The sequence below is a fragment of the Mesoplodon bidens genome (genome assembly GCF_964165515.1).
Source record: "Mesoplodon bidens genome assembly, chromosome: 9".
Lineage (NCBI taxonomy): Eukaryota > Metazoa > Chordata > Mammalia > Artiodactyla > Ziphiidae > Mesoplodon > Mesoplodon bidens.
In genome coordinates, this window is record NC_138166.1 from 105,474,774 (window position 1) to 105,492,353 (window position 17,580).

General features: G+C 52.8%; 1 protein-coding gene across 1 annotated transcript; it reads left to right on the forward strand.

Moving 5' to 3' along the window:
- Positions 1-2,879: 2,879 nt before the first annotated feature.
- Positions 2,880-17,300, forward strand: NOM1 (nucleolar protein with MIF4G domain 1). The gene is made up of 11 exons (XM_081244353.1): positions 2,880-3,868; positions 5,360-5,484; positions 6,161-6,356; positions 8,760-9,083; positions 10,698-10,808; positions 11,576-11,743; positions 12,325-12,446; positions 13,246-13,378; positions 13,842-13,973; positions 15,684-15,793; positions 16,105-17,300. The coding sequence occupies exons 1-11, from the start codon at positions 2,933-2,935 to the stop codon at positions 16,277-16,279; spliced, it is 2,532 nt and encodes an 843-aa protein (XP_081100479.1). The 5' UTR covers positions 2,880-2,932; the 3' UTR covers positions 16,280-17,300.
- Positions 17,301-17,580: the final 280 nt, after the last annotated feature.

Consider the following 17,580-nt stretch of genomic DNA (forward strand, 5'->3'; position numbering starts at 1 on the left):
CTTATTTGACCAAGTGTTTTAAAACTTTTTGACAAACTTCCCAAATATCAAATTTTAGTTAAGTTTTTTTTTGAATTCCAGCTAACTTTGAGGTACTTTAGAGGGCCCCTGAGGTATCTTAAAGAGAAATATTTAACTAGGATTATTTGGTATGTTAAGTTAAATGTAATCATTCGTAATCCTGCTTATTGTAACCATGTTTCTTTATCGATTACACTGTAATCAGATGTTTGGGTTTTTTTTAATTAATTAATTTTTGGCTGTGTTGGGTCTTGGTTGCTGTGCACAGGCTTTCTTTTTGGTTGTGGCAAGTGGGGGCTACTCTTTGTTGTGGTGCGCAGGCCTCTCATTGCGGTGGCTTCTCTTGTTGTGGAGCACAGGCTCTAGCCGCGAGTGCTTCAGTATTTGTGGCCTGCAGGCTTCAGTAGTTGTGGCTCGTGGGCTCTAGAGAGCAGCTTCAGTAGTTGTGGCACACGGGCTTAGCTGCTCCGGGGCATGTGGGATCTTCTCTGACCAGGGTTCGAACCCGTGTCCCCTGCATTGGCGGCGGATTCTTGACCACTGCGCCACCAGGGAAGCCCTGTAATCAGATGTTTAACCATGCCCTTTAAGTCCTTTGTTATTTATAGCTATTTTTGTACTCTGATGCTGTTACAAAAAGTGCTTCATCACCAAGGAGATTCATAGAAAGGCTATGGAAGCAGTTACAACAGTTTCACACCAAGATGATGGCTATGCAAGGAATACAGCCCATACTGACTTAAAACAAGGAGCTGTCCTACCCCTGGGGCCCCTAGATCAGGCACCCAGAGATTTTTACTCCCTGACAGGCAGGGTCAACGCCCCTACCCAGGCTTGAAGCAGTTACAGAAGACGGGCCATTGCCCTTCAGCTTCCCATAAGAATATGGGAGTAAAATCTCTGCGGGGTGGGGCGGGGATGAAGCAGGAGGGGAGGGGGCAGGGCACAAGAATGACATAGCCTGAGGACATGACATAAACTGATTAGAACCAAATGGGTCCAAGATGGCGGACAAGTCGCCTTCCACTAGACCTTGAGCCTCAGTACACGCTTACCGTAACACATGAGCAAGCTAAATGACACACCCACAGGCACCACGACAGTTCCAAAGTCAGCCGTAAGTATCAAAAAGTGGGCGGTGGCCCAAATCCTGGAAATCCCCACCCCTTCCTAAAATAGCTGGAATATTCCTCTCACTCATTAGCCTATGAAATTACGCACCCCCATAAAAACTGACAACACCATACCCTGGGGCCTTTCTCACCTTCTGAGGAGTGTGTTTCTCTATAAATCACTTCTTACCTAAAAAAAAAAAATCTGATTAATTTTATGACAGCCCTGTGGGACGGGCACTCTGATCACCCCACTCTGCAGACGGGGATGCTGAGTCTCAGTGGGTTGAGCAGGTCATACAACAGTGAGGTCAGGGTCTGAACCGAGCCGGGAGCCCTGGCTTGAACTTCCATCCAGGTGTCACTCTGGTCCCTCCAGGAAGATTTTTTTGCTGGTCACCATTAAGCCCTGAGTACTGTTGGTCCCCAGCTCCCAACTTCCCGTCTGTTGTATTCGTTTCCCAGTACAAATCACCCAGTTGACAAAACACCACAAACCAGGCAGCTTAAAACAGACATATAGGGGCTTCCCTGGTGGCGCAGTGGTTGAGAATCTGCCTGCTAATGCAGGGTACACGGGTTCGAGCCCTGGTCTGGGAGGATCCCACATGCCGCGGAGCAGCTAGGCCCGTGAGCCACAACTACTGAGCCTGCGCGTCTGGAGCCTGTGCTCCGCAACAAGAGAGGCCACGATAGTGAGAGGCCCGCGCACCGCGATGAAGAGTGGCCCCCACTTGCCACAACTAGAGAAAGCCCTCGCACAGAAACGAAGACCCAACACAGCAAAAAAAAATAAATAAATTAAAAAAAAAAAAAAAAAAAAACCCAGACATATAGAGTCTCGGTCCTGAGGCTGAGAGTCGGAAATCAAGGTGTAGGCGGGGTGGGTCCCTCCGGGTGGGTCCCTCCCAGGGCTGCAGGACAGGACCTGCTCCAGGCCTCCTCCAGCTTCTGATGTGGCCGCAATCCTTGGAGTCCCTGGGCTCGAGGAGCATCTCCGCCATCACTGCCTCGGGCATCGCATGGCCTTCTACCTGTGTGTGAGCTGTGAGCCCCAATTTCCCTCTTAAGAACACCTGTCTTTGGATGTAGGGCCTGCCCAATCCAGCAAGGCCTTCTCCTAACTTTGCATCTGCAAAGGCCCTATTTCCACACGAGGGCACGTCCACAAATTCCAGCGGACTTGAACTCGAGGGTGGGGGTGGGGTACCAGTCACCCCAGGGGGCGGCTGTCCATGGACCGGTAATCAGGGAACATCATCCCAGGGAATCCCAGCAATCCTAATAAGGGACAGGTGCGTCATTACGCGGAGCTCGGAGGGACCTGAGGTTGAGTGAAAGGAGCAGTGAGCTCAGGACCAAGCTTCCCGTGAGCAACACGCAACAACACACCGCGTGGCTCCCATGGCTCCACCCGCGCTCCACCCGCACACGCGTCCGCAAGGATCCACCCCCACCCCTACCCCTACCCCTACCCCGTAAGCGCGGTTACTACTCTGGAACGTCGTTAGGAACCTTCTTTACCATAATCTCTAAAGTTTTCGTTTTTAAACGAGAATGTATTTGTGCTCATCGGAAGTTAAAGTTTACAGCTTTTTAAGAGCAGGCACCGTTTGATGCCGTGCGGCTCCCTGCGCTGCCGCCCTCCCGCCAGCAGGGGGCGCCGCCCCGCCCCGCGCAGCGCGCCGCTCTCCGCCCGGAAGTCTGGCCCCGACCGGAAGTCGCGCGTCGGCGCGTCTTGGAAAGTAGTGGCGTCTACGAGAGCTGCTTCCCTGTTTTCGAGCGGTTTCCGGGGGCACATGGCCCGCGGGAAGCGCCGAGCCGGGCGCGGGCCGCGCCGCGGGCCTGGGGGCGGCGGGGAGGGGGCCCTGAAGCGGCTAAAGCTAGCAGTGGAGGAGTTCGTGCAGGCGACCTCGGAGGGCGAGACCCCCGGCGGCCGCGAGGAGTCCCGGGCTCAGGGACGCGTGCACCCGGGCGGGAGGAAAAGCCGCAGGGAGCTGAGGAAGGAGAAGCGGCACCTGAGGAAGGCGCGCCGGCTCCAGAGGACGGCCGGCCCCGCGCAGGGCCCGGGCGGCGGCGGAGCCGGGGGAGCGAGCGGCCCCCGGGCGGAGGCGACGCAGGAGGAGGACGGCCAGCCGTCCCCACGGCGGGCCTCGCGGCCGTCCGAGGGGCTGCGGCCTCCCCCGGTTCCGGCCAAGGCCGGCCAGGCCCAGGCCAGGGATCCCCTCGGCAGGACCAAGGCCCCCGCAGCCGCCGCCGCTGCCCGGAAACGGGCACTTCTGGCGGCCAACGAGGAGGAGGACCGAGAGATCCGAAAGCTGGAGCGGTGCCTCGGCTTGAACAAGCGCAGAAAGAAGGGCGACGGAAGCTCCGTGCCTCTTAGCTTTGCCCGCGATGGGCTCGACTACATCCTGGGAGCCCTGGACTCTGGGAAAAGTAGTGGTTGGTATGAAAGCAGCAGTGAGGAGGAGGAGGAGAATGCGGGACAGACACTCCCCGAAGGTGACACCGAGGACGAACGGGAGGAGCAGGATGTGGAAGACGAAGGCGAGCGGGAAGCAGACGTGGGAGCGCAGAGCGAGGAGGGGGGCCGGCAGGATGCAGGAGAGGGACAGCTAGAAGCCGGAGGAGCGGAAGGGAGAGCGAAGGAGGAAGGGAGGAAGAAGAGAGTCCGTTTTGCCGAAGATGAAAAGAGGAGCGAAAGTTCCGCAGAGGATGTTGACGCAAACGATACGGTATTAGATTGTGAACAATCTGAGTCCTCTGGGATTTCCTTCAGAATAACGGGTGGGGGCAGAGCATGGGACAGAAGTGCCACAGTTGATGTATTGATAATTGTTTGAGCTGAGCGTGGGTCTGTCGGGTTATTTAAATTTCCACAATAAAGAGACAGGGAGAAAACATCCCTGGGGACCTTTGTATCCCAGGGACTTGCCGGCCGTTCCCACCGTTGTCCCAAGGCCACAGCCTCCAAACCTGACTTTGACTCCCCTCCCCCAAGCTTTGTTCCCACCTCCCGTGTACCCTGGGGACTCCTGCTACGCCCCTGCGTCCCCTCTGCCCACACCTAGTCCTTTTTCTGTCCAGCTGCTCCTGGAGTGGATCCTTCTAAAACACAGAGCTGATCTCCGAGACTCCCTTGGATACAGTCTCACACTGACGACCAGATTTAGAACCCACAGCAGAGCAGCAAGGCCTCACGCGCCGACCCCTTGCCTGTTAAAACAGCTTTACCTGCACACGCACGTTGAAGGCGGCCTTATGGCATTGCTTGTGTTTCCTTCTCCACTTCTCACCATTTCACCCTTCTGCCTCTGAGTATATTATTTCTTGTCTGCAAGGCCTTTCCTCGGTTTCTCACTGTTTGTGTTTATCTGTTAAGGTCAGACATCTTTGGGGATCTTTCCCCTCCTGAAGGATATGGAGGGTCTTTCATTTCTGTCCTTGGTGTCTTAGCACCTGGCACTCTGTGAGCAGTGCTCAAGTGCTATCAGTTTTCTCTTAGCACTTTAAGGTTTGACCGTTTCCCAAGTCTCTTTCATAGCCTGTGGAGGTGTAACTGACATACTAACGGGTGTCTCAAGATTAAGTTTCTGTGTATGAAAATGTGCTTTCTCCAGCTAAGCTTAAAGCCTGACAACAAGGAGCACGCCTTACAGATGTCTGTCTCCTAAAGGCTTGTCAGGGAGTGTTGGTCGGTGGTGATGACTTGTAATCCTCTCAGTTGAAAATCTAGAAAATAGTGAGCAGTGGGTTGATTTTGATTTTATCATGTAAATTTAGATATGGGTTTTGAGAGGTTTGAAATTACTTTGGACCGCTTTTTCTCCAAAACTGGTGATGCACTTAATTTAGGTGTTTGTGTGCTGCCGTGCCTACTGTGAACTGAGGCTGGCAGAAGTGTAGAATACAGGGCTCTGTCGGGTAGACAAGGGGGCGGGGTGCGCAGCCAAGTCTGAAGAGTTACAGAGGGAAAAGTGAGGTGATGAAATGTAGTGTTGATGTTAATGTAAATAATGATGTCCATCGTCCGGGCCGTGGCGTGCGTGTCCAGGACTAGGGTGAGCACTTGGGAAATAGCTGATGCTCATGAAGCAGCCGTAGTCAGTAGTGACAGGCTCTCCCAGTTCTTGGGAATTTAATATCTAAGTGTGAGTGTAGCAAGGGGAAAGGTGGGGTGTAGTCAGTGTCCTTTTTTTGTAATTTATTTCTGTCCTTTCAAGCAGAGTCTTTGTGAAAATGGTGGAAAGTACATCCCACCCCACGTGAGGCGAGAAGAGGAGACAGTGGATGCCCAGAAAAAGGAAGAACTAGAGAGGCTCAAGAAACAGGTCAAAGGTCTGATTAACAGGTAACCTCGAGGCAGTGTGTTGTGTCACTTCAAGAGGTTGTCTCTTTTCTAAAAACACAGGAATCGTTCTGGGAATTAAACCAAAGCCTGCATTGCCTTTTTTTTTTTTTTTTAATTTCTTTTTAGTTAAAACACTCTTCTAGGTGCATCCTGGAATTTTACTGAACGTGCCATTTGATGTTCAGAGTTAGCACAGCTGCAGTGCATATACGTCCTCCCATCCCCACCCAGTAGAGCCCTTATCTCCATGTTAGGAAATAAAAGATTTTTGTGCCAGCAGAAAATGGAAAAGTTGGGATTTTTTCCAACAGTACATACGGATGTGCTAACGATGGTTCCCTCCCTCTGCCTGGGGAGATCAGGTAAGGATATCAGTGGAGTATCCTCATCACAGTCTCTGTGGTCTTGAAGGGAATCCTGCATGTGCCTTACTGTGGCTGCATTTCAGCTGGAAGGACAGCAGTTAACGTTATTTGAAGATTCCAGAAGATTCTGTGTTATGTACATATATACTGGATTATTGGGACAGGATAAGAATTGTTCATGCATCAAATACATACACAAAAGAGGATCTATTGGAAGTATTAATAACTTTTTCAATTTTTTTTAATTGACCTAATAAAACACTTCTTGATTTGAAACAGCACTGTCGCTCTGTCTTTCCAACTGTCTGCAGGCTGAGTGAGCCGAACCTGGCCTCCATCAGTGGCCAGCTGGAGGAGCTGTACATGGGCCACAGCAGGAAGGACATGAATGACACTCTGACGGGCGTCCTCCTGAGCGCCTGCGCCCCGGACGCGGCCATGCCCGCCAGGCTGGTGATGGAGCATGTCCTCCTGGTCAGCATTCTTCACTGCACAGTTGGCATCGAGGTAGGGCTGCCTCTCTCCAGCCATTAGCTGTCCAAGTGCTGCTTGTGTCAGTGATCAGCTGACACGGCTCAAGGCCACCTTGTCTGTATTGTATCGTCCTAAACCACGCTCAGCAGCTACGTGATATTGGCCAACTTCTGCTTTTGCGCTTGGTCCTTTCTGACATGACCTTATTGTCTGTTAGTTCTGTCCCTCTGGACTGACATCGTGGACTTGCCTTCATCTTCTCTGTATTCCCCACGGTAACAGTGACTGTTTCAGGTGTTCAGAGCACAGGGCTTTGTGTTGGGCGAGAGGCCATCAGAATGTGAGGTAAAACTGGGCATGAAGCAAGGGGACACATGACAGTGCCTGGGCTTGGAGCCTTGGTGCCCCTGGGTGGGCCACAGACCTGCCCGTGTCTGTGAAGTGGGGCCTTTGTCGGGATTCAGTGGACAGCGTGTCTAAAGCACCTCCTGTGCGGTGCCTGGTACCCAGTAGGTGCTGCTGAGGAAATAGCATCCCCGTGCCATCCGGCCCGCCCCATGTTCTTGGTCCTTGGTCAGTGACCCTTGTGTTGGCATCAGGGAGGCCCACCTCGTCCCGGGTCCTCTTCTATCACCTCCCACAGTGAGATCATAACCTTCCTGGTCAGCATCCACTCCCTCCGTGTGGCTGCTTGCAGGGTTGTTGAGGGACATCGGCCTGGTTACAGGACTTTACACGAAGGTAGACGCATGAGTGGGTGAGTAGGCCAGCGAGGTGTGATTTTCCAGACGACCTTCATATTCACCAGAGAACTTGACGATCCCTTAGGATCTTTACGTGGGACAGTATCTTTTAGTGGTGGTGTTGAGCTTCTCTGCCTTCTGATTGCCCTCCTCCCAAGAACAGGCCTTGGCAGCAAAATGTCACTGCAAGTCTGATCCCCTGGTGTAAGTCCTTGGGACTCCCAGCAGGATGAGTGGGGCAGGTATTTACTTAGCCCCACTTCGCAAACACAGCAAAGCCCTTGAAGGCCGGGCTGTGGACGGTCCCCGGGGCCCTGCCTCCCCCTGCCGCGCACTCTTCACACTCCTCCCACTTTTGTAGGACTTGCTCACGATTATGGTCTTGAAAACCATTTGGGGTCTTACAGAGTGGCCCTGTCCGGGGCTTACTTTAAAGAGCACAGACTTGCTAGAAGGCCTTCTCCTTCCATCTGCTGGAGGCGCAGCAGTGAGGGCAGTGCTGGGCGGGGAGGCCAGCCACCTGGCCACCTGCCTGCCCACCCTCCCCTGGGGGCTTGGTCTGGCGGCTTCAGGCTGGGAGCGTGTGCAGGAGCCTGGCTGCAGGAGTGCTCACCAAGGTGGTGCTTGTGAGCCTCTGCGTGGCTGGAGTTCCGCCCTTCCTCCCACTGCAGCCTCCATCACCCTCCCTAGAGAAACCTCTGGGCCACGATCTTCTCCTCTAGCCGAGGTCATATTGTAAGAGCTTTCTGTCAAAATTTTATTGAAATTTATTTTTATTTATCTGTGTATTTGGCTGGGTCGGGTCTTAGTCACAGCACGTGGGATCTTCATTGCAGCGCGCAGGCTTCTCTCTAGTTGTGGCGCAGGAGCTCTGGAGCACGGGCTTACTTGCCCCACGGCATGTGGGATCTTAGTTCCCCGACCAGGGCTTGAACCCGTGCCCCTGCGGTGGAAGTGCGGAGCGCTAACCGCTGGACGGCGGGGAAGCCCTGTAGGTTACAGTGGTATCACCCAGCCCGCACCTGCTGCTGCTCACAGATGAACCATCCCCGTCAGAAGCTCGATCAGCTGCTGTTACACAGAAGGTTGATCTTTCCCATCCAGTGAGTGGCCACACCCTCTAGTTCTGTCGCTGGGTGACTCTTGGGCCCGGTCCGCCTTCAAGGGTCCAGCACGGCTGCGGGGATCCGCGTCCCCGTGTCTCAGCTGGAGAGTCGCCATCGCTCTGCCACCGCCGGGCGCCCACTCCCGTCTTCTCCCTCCAGGCCCAACCAAGCTGGAGAAGTGAGCCGTGTTAGATAGTAGTGCATTTTTAGAGATACGGATGTGCCCTTAACATTCTTAAGGATTTCATTTTTCCAAGGAACCAGAATGGCTGCGGGCCAGAAACAGCATCTCGTTGATTTTAAGGACAAGAAGGTGCACTTCGAGGGAAGGTGTGCGCCTGGCACCCTGCTCTGCGTCGTGTGTGGTGTGGTGTTTTCCTCTGTAAAGCACTGGGCACTCAGACTTGTGTTTTTAGAGGTTTTGCCCTGCTGGAGTTCGTATCCTGCCATATGTACGTTTTATGTGTTTATTTTAAAAGTACTAATTCTTTCAACATGCGTTGAAGTTAAAAGAAGGACCCCTGAGAATGACTTGCTAACTTGATTCTTACACGTTTGCAGTAATGTTTTTTCTGTTCTTCATCCAGGTCGGTGCGCACTTTTTGGAGGCTGTGGTGAGGAAGTTTGCTGACGTCTATAAAAGCGGATGTGACGGGAAAGAGTGTGACAACCTGTTCGCCATCATCGCCCATTTATATAACTTCCGCGTGGTGCAGTCTCTCCTCATCTTTGACATTTTGAGAAAACTTATTGGAACTTTCACAGAAAAGGATATCGAACTGATCCTGTTAATGCTGAGAAATGTGGGCTTCTCCTTGAGAAAAGATGATGCTTTGTCACTTAAGGAGCTGATCACTGAGGCCCAGGCCAAAGCCAGCGGGGCAGGCGGCGAGTTCCGGGACCAGACCAGGGTATGAGTGTGTCACGTGACCTGCTTCCTAACTGCCTAAACGCTCACACTGACCAGAACTTAGACATGAGTATCTGGGGTAAATAGTGCATTTCGTCTCGTAACGATCCCTGTTATCTTCTGCCTCATCTGGTTTTGTGGTTTCATCTTCATGGTGTGAGTGAAACTCGTTTCTTTACTCTTGTGAATTTAAGAATCGATCTACGTAACATTCAGCCATTCAGAAGCGGTTAACTGGGAAGGCCTGGGGCGAGGGGCGGGGGGTTAGCCCGCTCGGCCTTCTGGCTCTTCCACTCGGCAGCGAAGGGACCAAGGCTTCCAGGCCTCGGTTTCCCCGTCTGGAAAGTGGGACTCGTGGTGGCTACCTCAGTCTGCAGACTGAGGGGCAAGGAGAGTCATGGGAACCCCTGGGCGGGGCGAGGGCTCATTTGAGGAAAAAGGAAAGCGTCCCTGTGGGGAGGCATCGGGGCGCAGGGCAGGGGCCGGCCTCGGGACCTCGTAAACCTCGCAGGGAACTGGAATTTTATCCCAGAGGCACGTGAAGGGCTCTGAGCAGGTTTTCATGCTGAGGTCACTTTGGCTACAAGCATAGGAAAGAGAGAGAAGCCACCTCGGGGGGTGGGGCGATGATCAGCAGAGTTGCAGTGGACGTGGGTTTAGGACGCAGAAGTGGCCAGACTTGGTGGAGGGAAGGGGAGAGAGGGCGGGGTCAGAGGTCACCCCAGGTACCAGCTTGGGCCTGCAGGTGGGCAGTAGTTTGTTCAGGAGACACAGACTGGGCAGGAAGACTGGCCCATTTTTGAAATGCTGAGGTGCGGGCTCGGGTTAGCTGTGAGGAGGGAGGTGTGGGCCGAGCCCCCTGAGGGTCCTGGGGGCCGCAGAGGTGGTGGTGGAGTTGCTGTGTAAGGGGGCGGGGTGCGGCTCCAGGTGGGAGAGGAAGATCATGGGGGCGGGTCCCAGCGAAGACCCTGTCCCTGTGTTGAATGCTCAGGGGTGACGTTTAAAACAGACACGGTAGACACAGGCATTTGGCTCGGGCTGGCCTAAAGCTGGAGGAGCTGGGCTGGGGAGTGACTGGGTGGGTTTGGAGTCCTTGAGCGCTGATGGAAACGTGCTAAAACTGATGGTGGTGACGGCTGCACAGCCCCGAGTGTGCCCAGTGGGCGCTTGGCATGTGAGTTATGTCTCAGCTGAAGTGAACGTTGGGGGGAATCTCAGACAGGGTCTGTGGGAAGTCTTTGTGCTGTTCTTGAAAGTCTTCTCTAAGTACGATGTCATTTCCAGTTTAAAAGTTAGGAAAGCAAAAAGCCAGGAGTGGGAAGGGGTTGCAGACGTGGTGGGGGAAGAGGGCGACTGAGACCGGGGGCTGGTGGGGGCGGAAGGGCAAGGCACGCGGCCCGGGCGTGTTCTCGGCCTGCGGGGCGGGGGAGGCATTTCTGTTCTCGGCCGGGGAGGCCTGGGCGGCTGCTGAGGTCGGTGCGGCCTCTCCCAGAGGTGCCCCTGCCCCGTCCTCGGCGGCGGTGACCATGTGCGCAGAGGTGGTGTCTTTCTCCCCACGGTGAAGCATCGTTGGTTTCTGGCATTTGAGATAATGGCTTTTCCCGTCTGTCTCCAGGTTCGCTTCATGCTGGAGACGCTGCTGGCCCTGAAGAACAACGACATGCGGAAGATCCCAGGCTACGACCCCGAGCCCCTGGAGAGGCTGCGGAAGCTGCAGAGAGCCCTGGTAGGCACCCTCCTTCATGGGAGGTGTCATGGGAACTCCTGGGCGGGGTGAGGGCTCATTTGCGCAGGCAGCCGGGTCTGCGCCAACCCCCATGAAGTTCTGGAGGGCGGTGGAGCCACAGGTCAGGTGCCCGCCCGGTTAGCGGGGGTTCCCAGATGTGAAAGGCAACTGCGCGTTTCTGTGGGGCGACCCTCCGTGTGAGCTGCGTGCGCCCCACGCTGAGCCCTCTGCCCTCGGCCGCGCCAGAGAATCGCGGGAGGACCTCTGATCACTTTGGAACAGGGCCCGGGCTGGGGTCCCACCAGGATCAGAGAGGCCAGCCTGGGGAGTGGGGGGGCTCATCTGTTTAAGCTCCCCAGAGCTTCTCAGCGTGGCGCCCCCAGGCGTGCCCTTCGGCCCGGGCACCAGTCAGACCCAGAGTGACCTCCTCTGGCAGGTCCCAGGCCCCTGCTGGTGGAGTCCTCACTGCCGGCCCTTGGGGCGCGCCTCCTGCCCGAGTCTGAGCCTCTCTCCCCACCCCCGCCCCGTGACAGCTGTTCTAAGACAAGTGTTTTGGATGATAGACCCACAAAGCCCAAACACACACACTGAGAGTTTACCTCGAACTTTGGCATTATTCCTAACTGGTTAACTGTCCCAGCTGTCAGTGACCCATGACAGCTTTCACGCACCAGAAACGTTGTTATCCGAGCTGGAAAGAGCCATGGTTGCTGTTGCCCAGGCTCTGAGGTGCCGCGGCCTCCACTGGCTGCTGTTTTCTCAATCAGCTGCGAGGCGCTGGCTCAGGGACAGAGACTCAGCTCCGCGTCTCCTGGGACAGCGTCCTGAACGCCGAGCGGACCGGGCGCTGGTGGATCGTGGGGTCCGCGTGGAGTGGCGCCCCGATGATCGACAGCAGTCAGCAGAAGACCCCGCGGAAGCAGCTCACGGGGACGGTACGCGGCCCGTGCTCGCCACCACCTAGCGTGTGACCTGCGTCCCCACGCGGCTTTCCCTGGGTTTATTTGAAGACCTTATAGAAATAGCTACTGCTTTGTGATATCATTTAATTCCATTTCTGTTATTTCCTTTTAAAGTCTCAAAATGTTAGGAAAGGGACTTAAACGTTTAGCGGAGTGAGGGCAACGCAGGACGATCACTCAGGCATCCTGGCCTCCCCGCCCTCCTGGCCGTCCTGGCCCCCCTCCCCTCAGCTGCAGCGCTTACCTCTCCATTCCACTGGTACTTGGACTGGCGGACCCACTGCTCCCATGAAGCCTCCCAGATCAAGCGGTTTTCTCCTCGTGGGCTTGCTTTACCTCTTGTTATTTTTCCTTTATGGGGGTGGGGGGGGGTTGCTCAAGAATAAAGGTTCCGCGTTTACATACATGTATTTACACGTACCTTACAGTTAGCCTTGGGTCAAGCCACAGAATTACACGTATTACTTCTTAGAAACTTAGTGACTACGCTAAACCAAAGAACAACATTCACTGAAACGTCTGTATGATCTACGCCCGGTTGTCCCTCTTTCCAGGTTAGCTCGAAGATACTGGAGCTCGCCCGAAAGCAGAGAATGAACACCGACATCAGGAGAAACATATTTTGTACAGTTATGACTAGTGAAGACTTTCTGGATGCGTTCGAGAAGCTCCTGAAGTAAGCCTGTGTGCGAGCCTCTGCTCTGTTGTTGAGTTGGGTGCCATGTCGTGGAGGCCGGGGCCCTGCCCCTTCCCACCCGCTGCCCCGCGCCACGGGCTGTAGTCCAGCTCCTGCTAACTGACCGCTGGTAGCTCCAGATCAGGACAGTTTATGATCTGTTTTGATTGGAAAAAATCAGGTGACCACCTGACAGTTCCCAGTGGCTGTTGTCATGAATTGCTTAAAACCTTCCTGTTAAAGTTGCCTTTCCGATTACGTCTAAATTAAACTTCCTGTTTAATTTAGTTGTAATTATATTACAACTTCTGTAATTAGTTGTAATGAGATTGAAAAGCATCTGTGTACAAAGTACGTCTAAAAAGTCTAATAATTAATTTTCCTTTATTTGCTTCAAATTCAGAAGGAAATGCAGGGGAAATGCTGTAGGGCTACGAATCCTTGTCCAAAGTCAACACTATGCACTAAAAGGATGGATTTTTACAAACCAAACCAGATTTTGCAAACCAGACCATACGTTTTAGAAAAAAAAAACAAGAAGGGCCCACAGCTGAGGCCCTATTTCTAGTCGGTCGGTCACCAGTGACAGGCCTTTGTAGAGCCTGGGGTCACCTCATTCTGCCACGTTGTTGGAAACCCTGAGGCCAGAGGCTGGGGCCGGGCCTGGAGCTCCAGTCCTGCTACCCGGCCCACTTAACCAAACTGCCAGGCAGGATGTGTTCCTCTGAAAGATTTCTGCCTTAAAGCTGTTAAAATTTGGCAAATTTGAGGTTTAGTCCTCGCTCTTCCTGTCTTACAGGCTGGGGCTTAAGGATCAGCAGGAGAGAGAAATCGTTCACGTCCTCATAGACTGCTGTCTGCAAGAGAGAACGTACAACCCTTTCTACGCGTTCCTGGCGGGCAAGTTCTGTGACTACGCAAGGAGCTTTCAGGTGACAGCTGGGAGGCAGGCTGCCTGTGTCCCACTCTCCTCTCTAACCACTCTGGCTGGCTTGGCCCACCTGGGATGTGGGCCCTGGGTCAGGGGCCACCCCGGCCAAGAGCTGTGTGCAGAGGGTGAGCACCACCTGAGCCGTGTCCCCATGTCACCTTTCCCTGTCACAGATGAGGGGTCACGACCTGCTTAATCAGCGAGTGCCTCTGGTTTATGTTGCACCATCTTTTTCTAATGTTTCTGCTGATTTAAGGGAAAATACTGCAATAGAAAGAAATTACTGTGAAGCTATTTCAAACTACTGTATATAGGAAAGGAGAGTGTAGTTGCTTCTAAAAGGTCTTGATTTTTAGGGTATTTTAAGTAAATGAGTAAGTATAGTACCTTGGGATTATATTTTTAGTGTTTTATTCTAATAATTTGTTGAATTTTACTTTTTTTTTTTCTTTGTTTTATATTAGATGACATTCCAGTTCAGCATATGGGACAAATTTCGGGACTTAGAAACTCTACCAGCCACTAACTTTTCTAATTTGGTTCACCTGGTGGCCCACTTGTTGAAGACAAAGTCACTGCCACTTTCCATTTTAAAGGTGTGTATAATGTGCGAGATGATTTGAAGCACTGAAAATGGTAGTGTACAGTTGAGCGTTGAGCCACGTGGGGGTCAGGGGCGCCGACCCCTGCACAGTCGTAGTCCGAGTGTAACTTTACAGTCGGCCTCCGTATCCTGGTGCCACACGTGAGGATTCAACCAGCTTTGGAGCGTGTGGTCCTTCAGTGCGTATTTAGTGAAAAAAGTCCTCACGTAAGTGGACTGCACAGTCCAAAGCCGAGTTCAGGGGCCAGGTGTAATTCTGTATGTTTGGTACCTTAAGAATGTGCGTTTCCTTCAACCCTGACTCACCTGAAAAACACTCTCATTATCAGACCGTCATAGGAAATCGCCAGATGAGCACGCAGTGTAAATTTGCCTGGTAGCTCAAGGCACCATTACAGTTGTTTGCTCCTTTACATGAATCAGTCTCGGGGCTTGCGGTCCGTGTACAGGCCATCATGAGTCCCGCGGTGGCTGCTGCTCCGTCAGGAAGAAGTGGGGATGTGGGAGCTGTACAGAAGCTGTGCTTCTGCCGCTCCTCCCTTGGCTGTGGCACATCTTTTAGAGCAGGGGCATCCTCGCCCCTGTCGAATTCCCACGTTGACTCGTCAGAGACGATGAAATGCAGATGCTCTGGAGGTGGTCCGGGGTGGACAGCGAAGCCTAGACATGAGAGGCGGGTCAAGGTGGCCTGGGCAGTAGGAACTTGGGGGTCTGGGGGTCCTGACGGTGTGGACTATGAGAGAAGCTGAGGGTCAGGGATAGCTGGGGGCCCGGCCTCTTGCCTTCTGCTTCCTGATCCTTGGGACAGGCTTGGCTGCGGTTTCCTGTCTGTGTTTATGTATTTGTTCACCAGAGCGCCTGTCAAGTTAACTGCATGTTCCTTAGAGATGTGCCCTTGGGTTTTGGCTACTGTACTGAAAATGAGGGCAAGAGCCTCGTCCCACATTCCAGAACTGGGGCGAATTTACAACACAGAGAGCTAGTGCCTTCTCCTTGCTGGGGGGAGTCTTGCCTTCGGTTCACTTGAGTTTGAGCTCAGAATGGAACAGGATGTGGCATGTCCCTCAGATGCAGCAGGTCCTGGAGACTCCTTGAAGCAGCCCCGCCCCTCCATACCTCACGGGTCTCTGGCTGTAGGCAGCACTCTGGCTGTAGGTGTCTGCATGTGGTTAACCAGGCTTTTGATGTCCTTTTACAGTTATTTAATTTGGCATAAGGTTGAAATTTATCCATGTTGATAATCTGCAGTTTTGTCCTTAGATTTTATTACTGCTGTATAGTATTCCACCGTATAAGTATACTGTGATTGTTATATATATGAATTAGTCTCTTCTGGATCTAAATTGTGTGTGTGTGTGTGTGTGTATGGCTTTAATTAGGGGATAGTTTCTTTAAGGCATGGAGATAATCTACATTTCAACTCCAGGAATGAGATTCCTGGTTCGCGAGGTACCCATCAGCCCCCTGGACCTGACTCAGCACTGCCGAGTTGCCCTCACCAGTGGTGTGCGCACCCTGTAGCAGTGCACCAGTGGTCCCAAGGCCCTGTGTCAAATGACAGCTGTTCACTGTATAAAACTGGAAATAGCCTTAGTTAAGGGGCAAGGGGAGCGGTCCTTTTTTACTCAAACTATAGTCAGAAATCACTGCAGAGTTGGCTCAACAGTGTAACTTTTATTATTTTTTATCCGGACTCTGTTAGGTCGTTGAATTCAGTGAATTGGACAAACCCAGGGTCCACTTTTTACGAAAAGTGTTACATATGCTGCTCATGGAAACGGAAGTTGAAGACCTTGGTTTAATTTTTGCCAGGTTTGTTCCCAGCTCTTTCGATAAAACGTGGAAAAGAGGAGAGAAATTGTTTTCACCTGTGTTTTATAAAAGCAAGTTTGTTGTACTTACATGTAGCTTTTCCGTTTTAATTTTAATAATATCCTGAACATTAATTTGGGGAACATGAGACTTGCCTAATAGCAAACAGAAAATGATTTCTGACAGATAAGATATTAAGTTCTTATTTGAGAATTCTGACCAGAGGGAAACTAGGTACATCCCCTGCTTCGGGGTCCCTAGGGCTGAGATTGGGGCCGGCTGGTCACTGACGCGTGTCCCTTCCTCCTCAGGGTGTCCGACAGCCCCGCGCTGGGCCTGCTGCGGGAGGGCCTGAAGCTCTTCATCAGCCACTTCCTGCTGAAGGGCAGGCAGGCCCACGGGGGCGCCGAGGAGGCCAGCACGCTGCGGGAGAGAGCCGAGCTCTGCGCCGGGGCCCTGCAGGGGAGGGCGTCCCTGAGGCTGTAACCGGGCTGGGAGCCAAGGGGTGCTCATTCGCCTGCGATGTGGGCCGCAGCACAGTCTGATGTATTTAAAATTTTGGGGCTTCCCTGGTGGCGCAGTGGTTGAGAGTCAGCCTGCCGATGCAGGGGACACGGGTTCGTGCCCCGGTCCGGGAAGATCCCACATGCTGCGGAGCGGCTGGGTCCGTGAGCCATGGCCACTGAGCCTGCGCGTCTGGAGCCTGTGCTCCGCAACGGGAGAGGCCACAACAGTGAGAGGCCCGCGTACCGCAAAAAGAAAAAAAAATACTCTATTTTGGTCCAGGGTTTTACGGTATTTGTGTTTTGAGCCGTCTTCAAATACCTATATTTATATCTCTAGGAGGCTGGGGAGAGGGAGGGAGGGGCGGGCCCCGGGCAGCGAGGGGGTGTGCCAGTGCCTAATTTTCTAATAGACAAAGTAAGCCTCTAGAGGGTGCAGTTACAAAGAAATGGATGGCGTTTTTATTTATCTTTTATGTATTGGTTAAAAGTTTGAAACCGTCAGTTAAACATTCCTGAGGTTTGATTATTTCAAGCACTTGGAAGTCACGTGTTCTGGAAGAGTCAGCAGTTGACTCAAGCCTTGCAGGTGTGGGTGCAGCACAGCGGGGGGACGATCCTGGTTCCTCACCTGAAGTTCTGACGTGGGAAAGGACATCTTCCCCGTGAGTGTCTGTCACTTAGACCCATCAAGTCCAGGTGTGATGCACCTTCCCGAACAACTTTGAAGTCACCAGACAGACACTGGACACAGCAGGTGCCGCCTGCCGAGCGGTGTTCTCGGGATATAAACACGCACAGGACAGACCGCCCGTGAGGGATGAATGTTCAGGATGCACCTAAGATATAGCGGCTCTCTCCCTCCCTTCCTCTGCTCATGGACAGAGAGAAAGCAGATGAAGCAAAATGTTCATTGTTGGGTGAAGTTTATACACATGAAGTATATTTTTATAGTTTTTCCTTAAGTTTTAAATTATTGCAAAATAAACAATTTTCATAAAGCATTCATAATGCAGAATGCATTCTTCAGAGGTCTAAAACGTTCCAGTGTCTTTTCATGAAAATAATTAACCTAATTCAAATCACTTCTGCCTCTTTTGTAAAAAAAAAATAATAATGATAATTAGGCCTCACTGTAAAGCAGTGACACTGCTTCTGTTGGTTTACTTCACTGGTGAGGGTGCCCCTGGGTTAGCGGGAAGAGCCAGAAGGGATGGAGGGAAGGCCCTGCTTGTTGACCGTGACCAGAGCCTGTGTCCTGGGCCTGGGTGGCAGTGGCATCAG

Coding starts and splice junctions, on each gene's coding strand:
- NOM1 (XM_081244353.1), top strand. CDS start 2,933: ATGGCCCGCGGGAAGCGCCGAGCCGGGCGCGGGCCGCGCCGCGGGCCT. Junction 3,869..5,359: donor ATGTTGACGCAAACGATACG/GTATTAGATTGT, acceptor CCTTTCAAGCAG/AGTCTTTGTGAAAATGGTGG. Junction 9,084..10,697: donor AGTTCCGGGACCAGACCAGG/GTATGAGTGTGT, acceptor GTCTGTCTCCAG/GTTCGCTTCATGCTGGAGAC.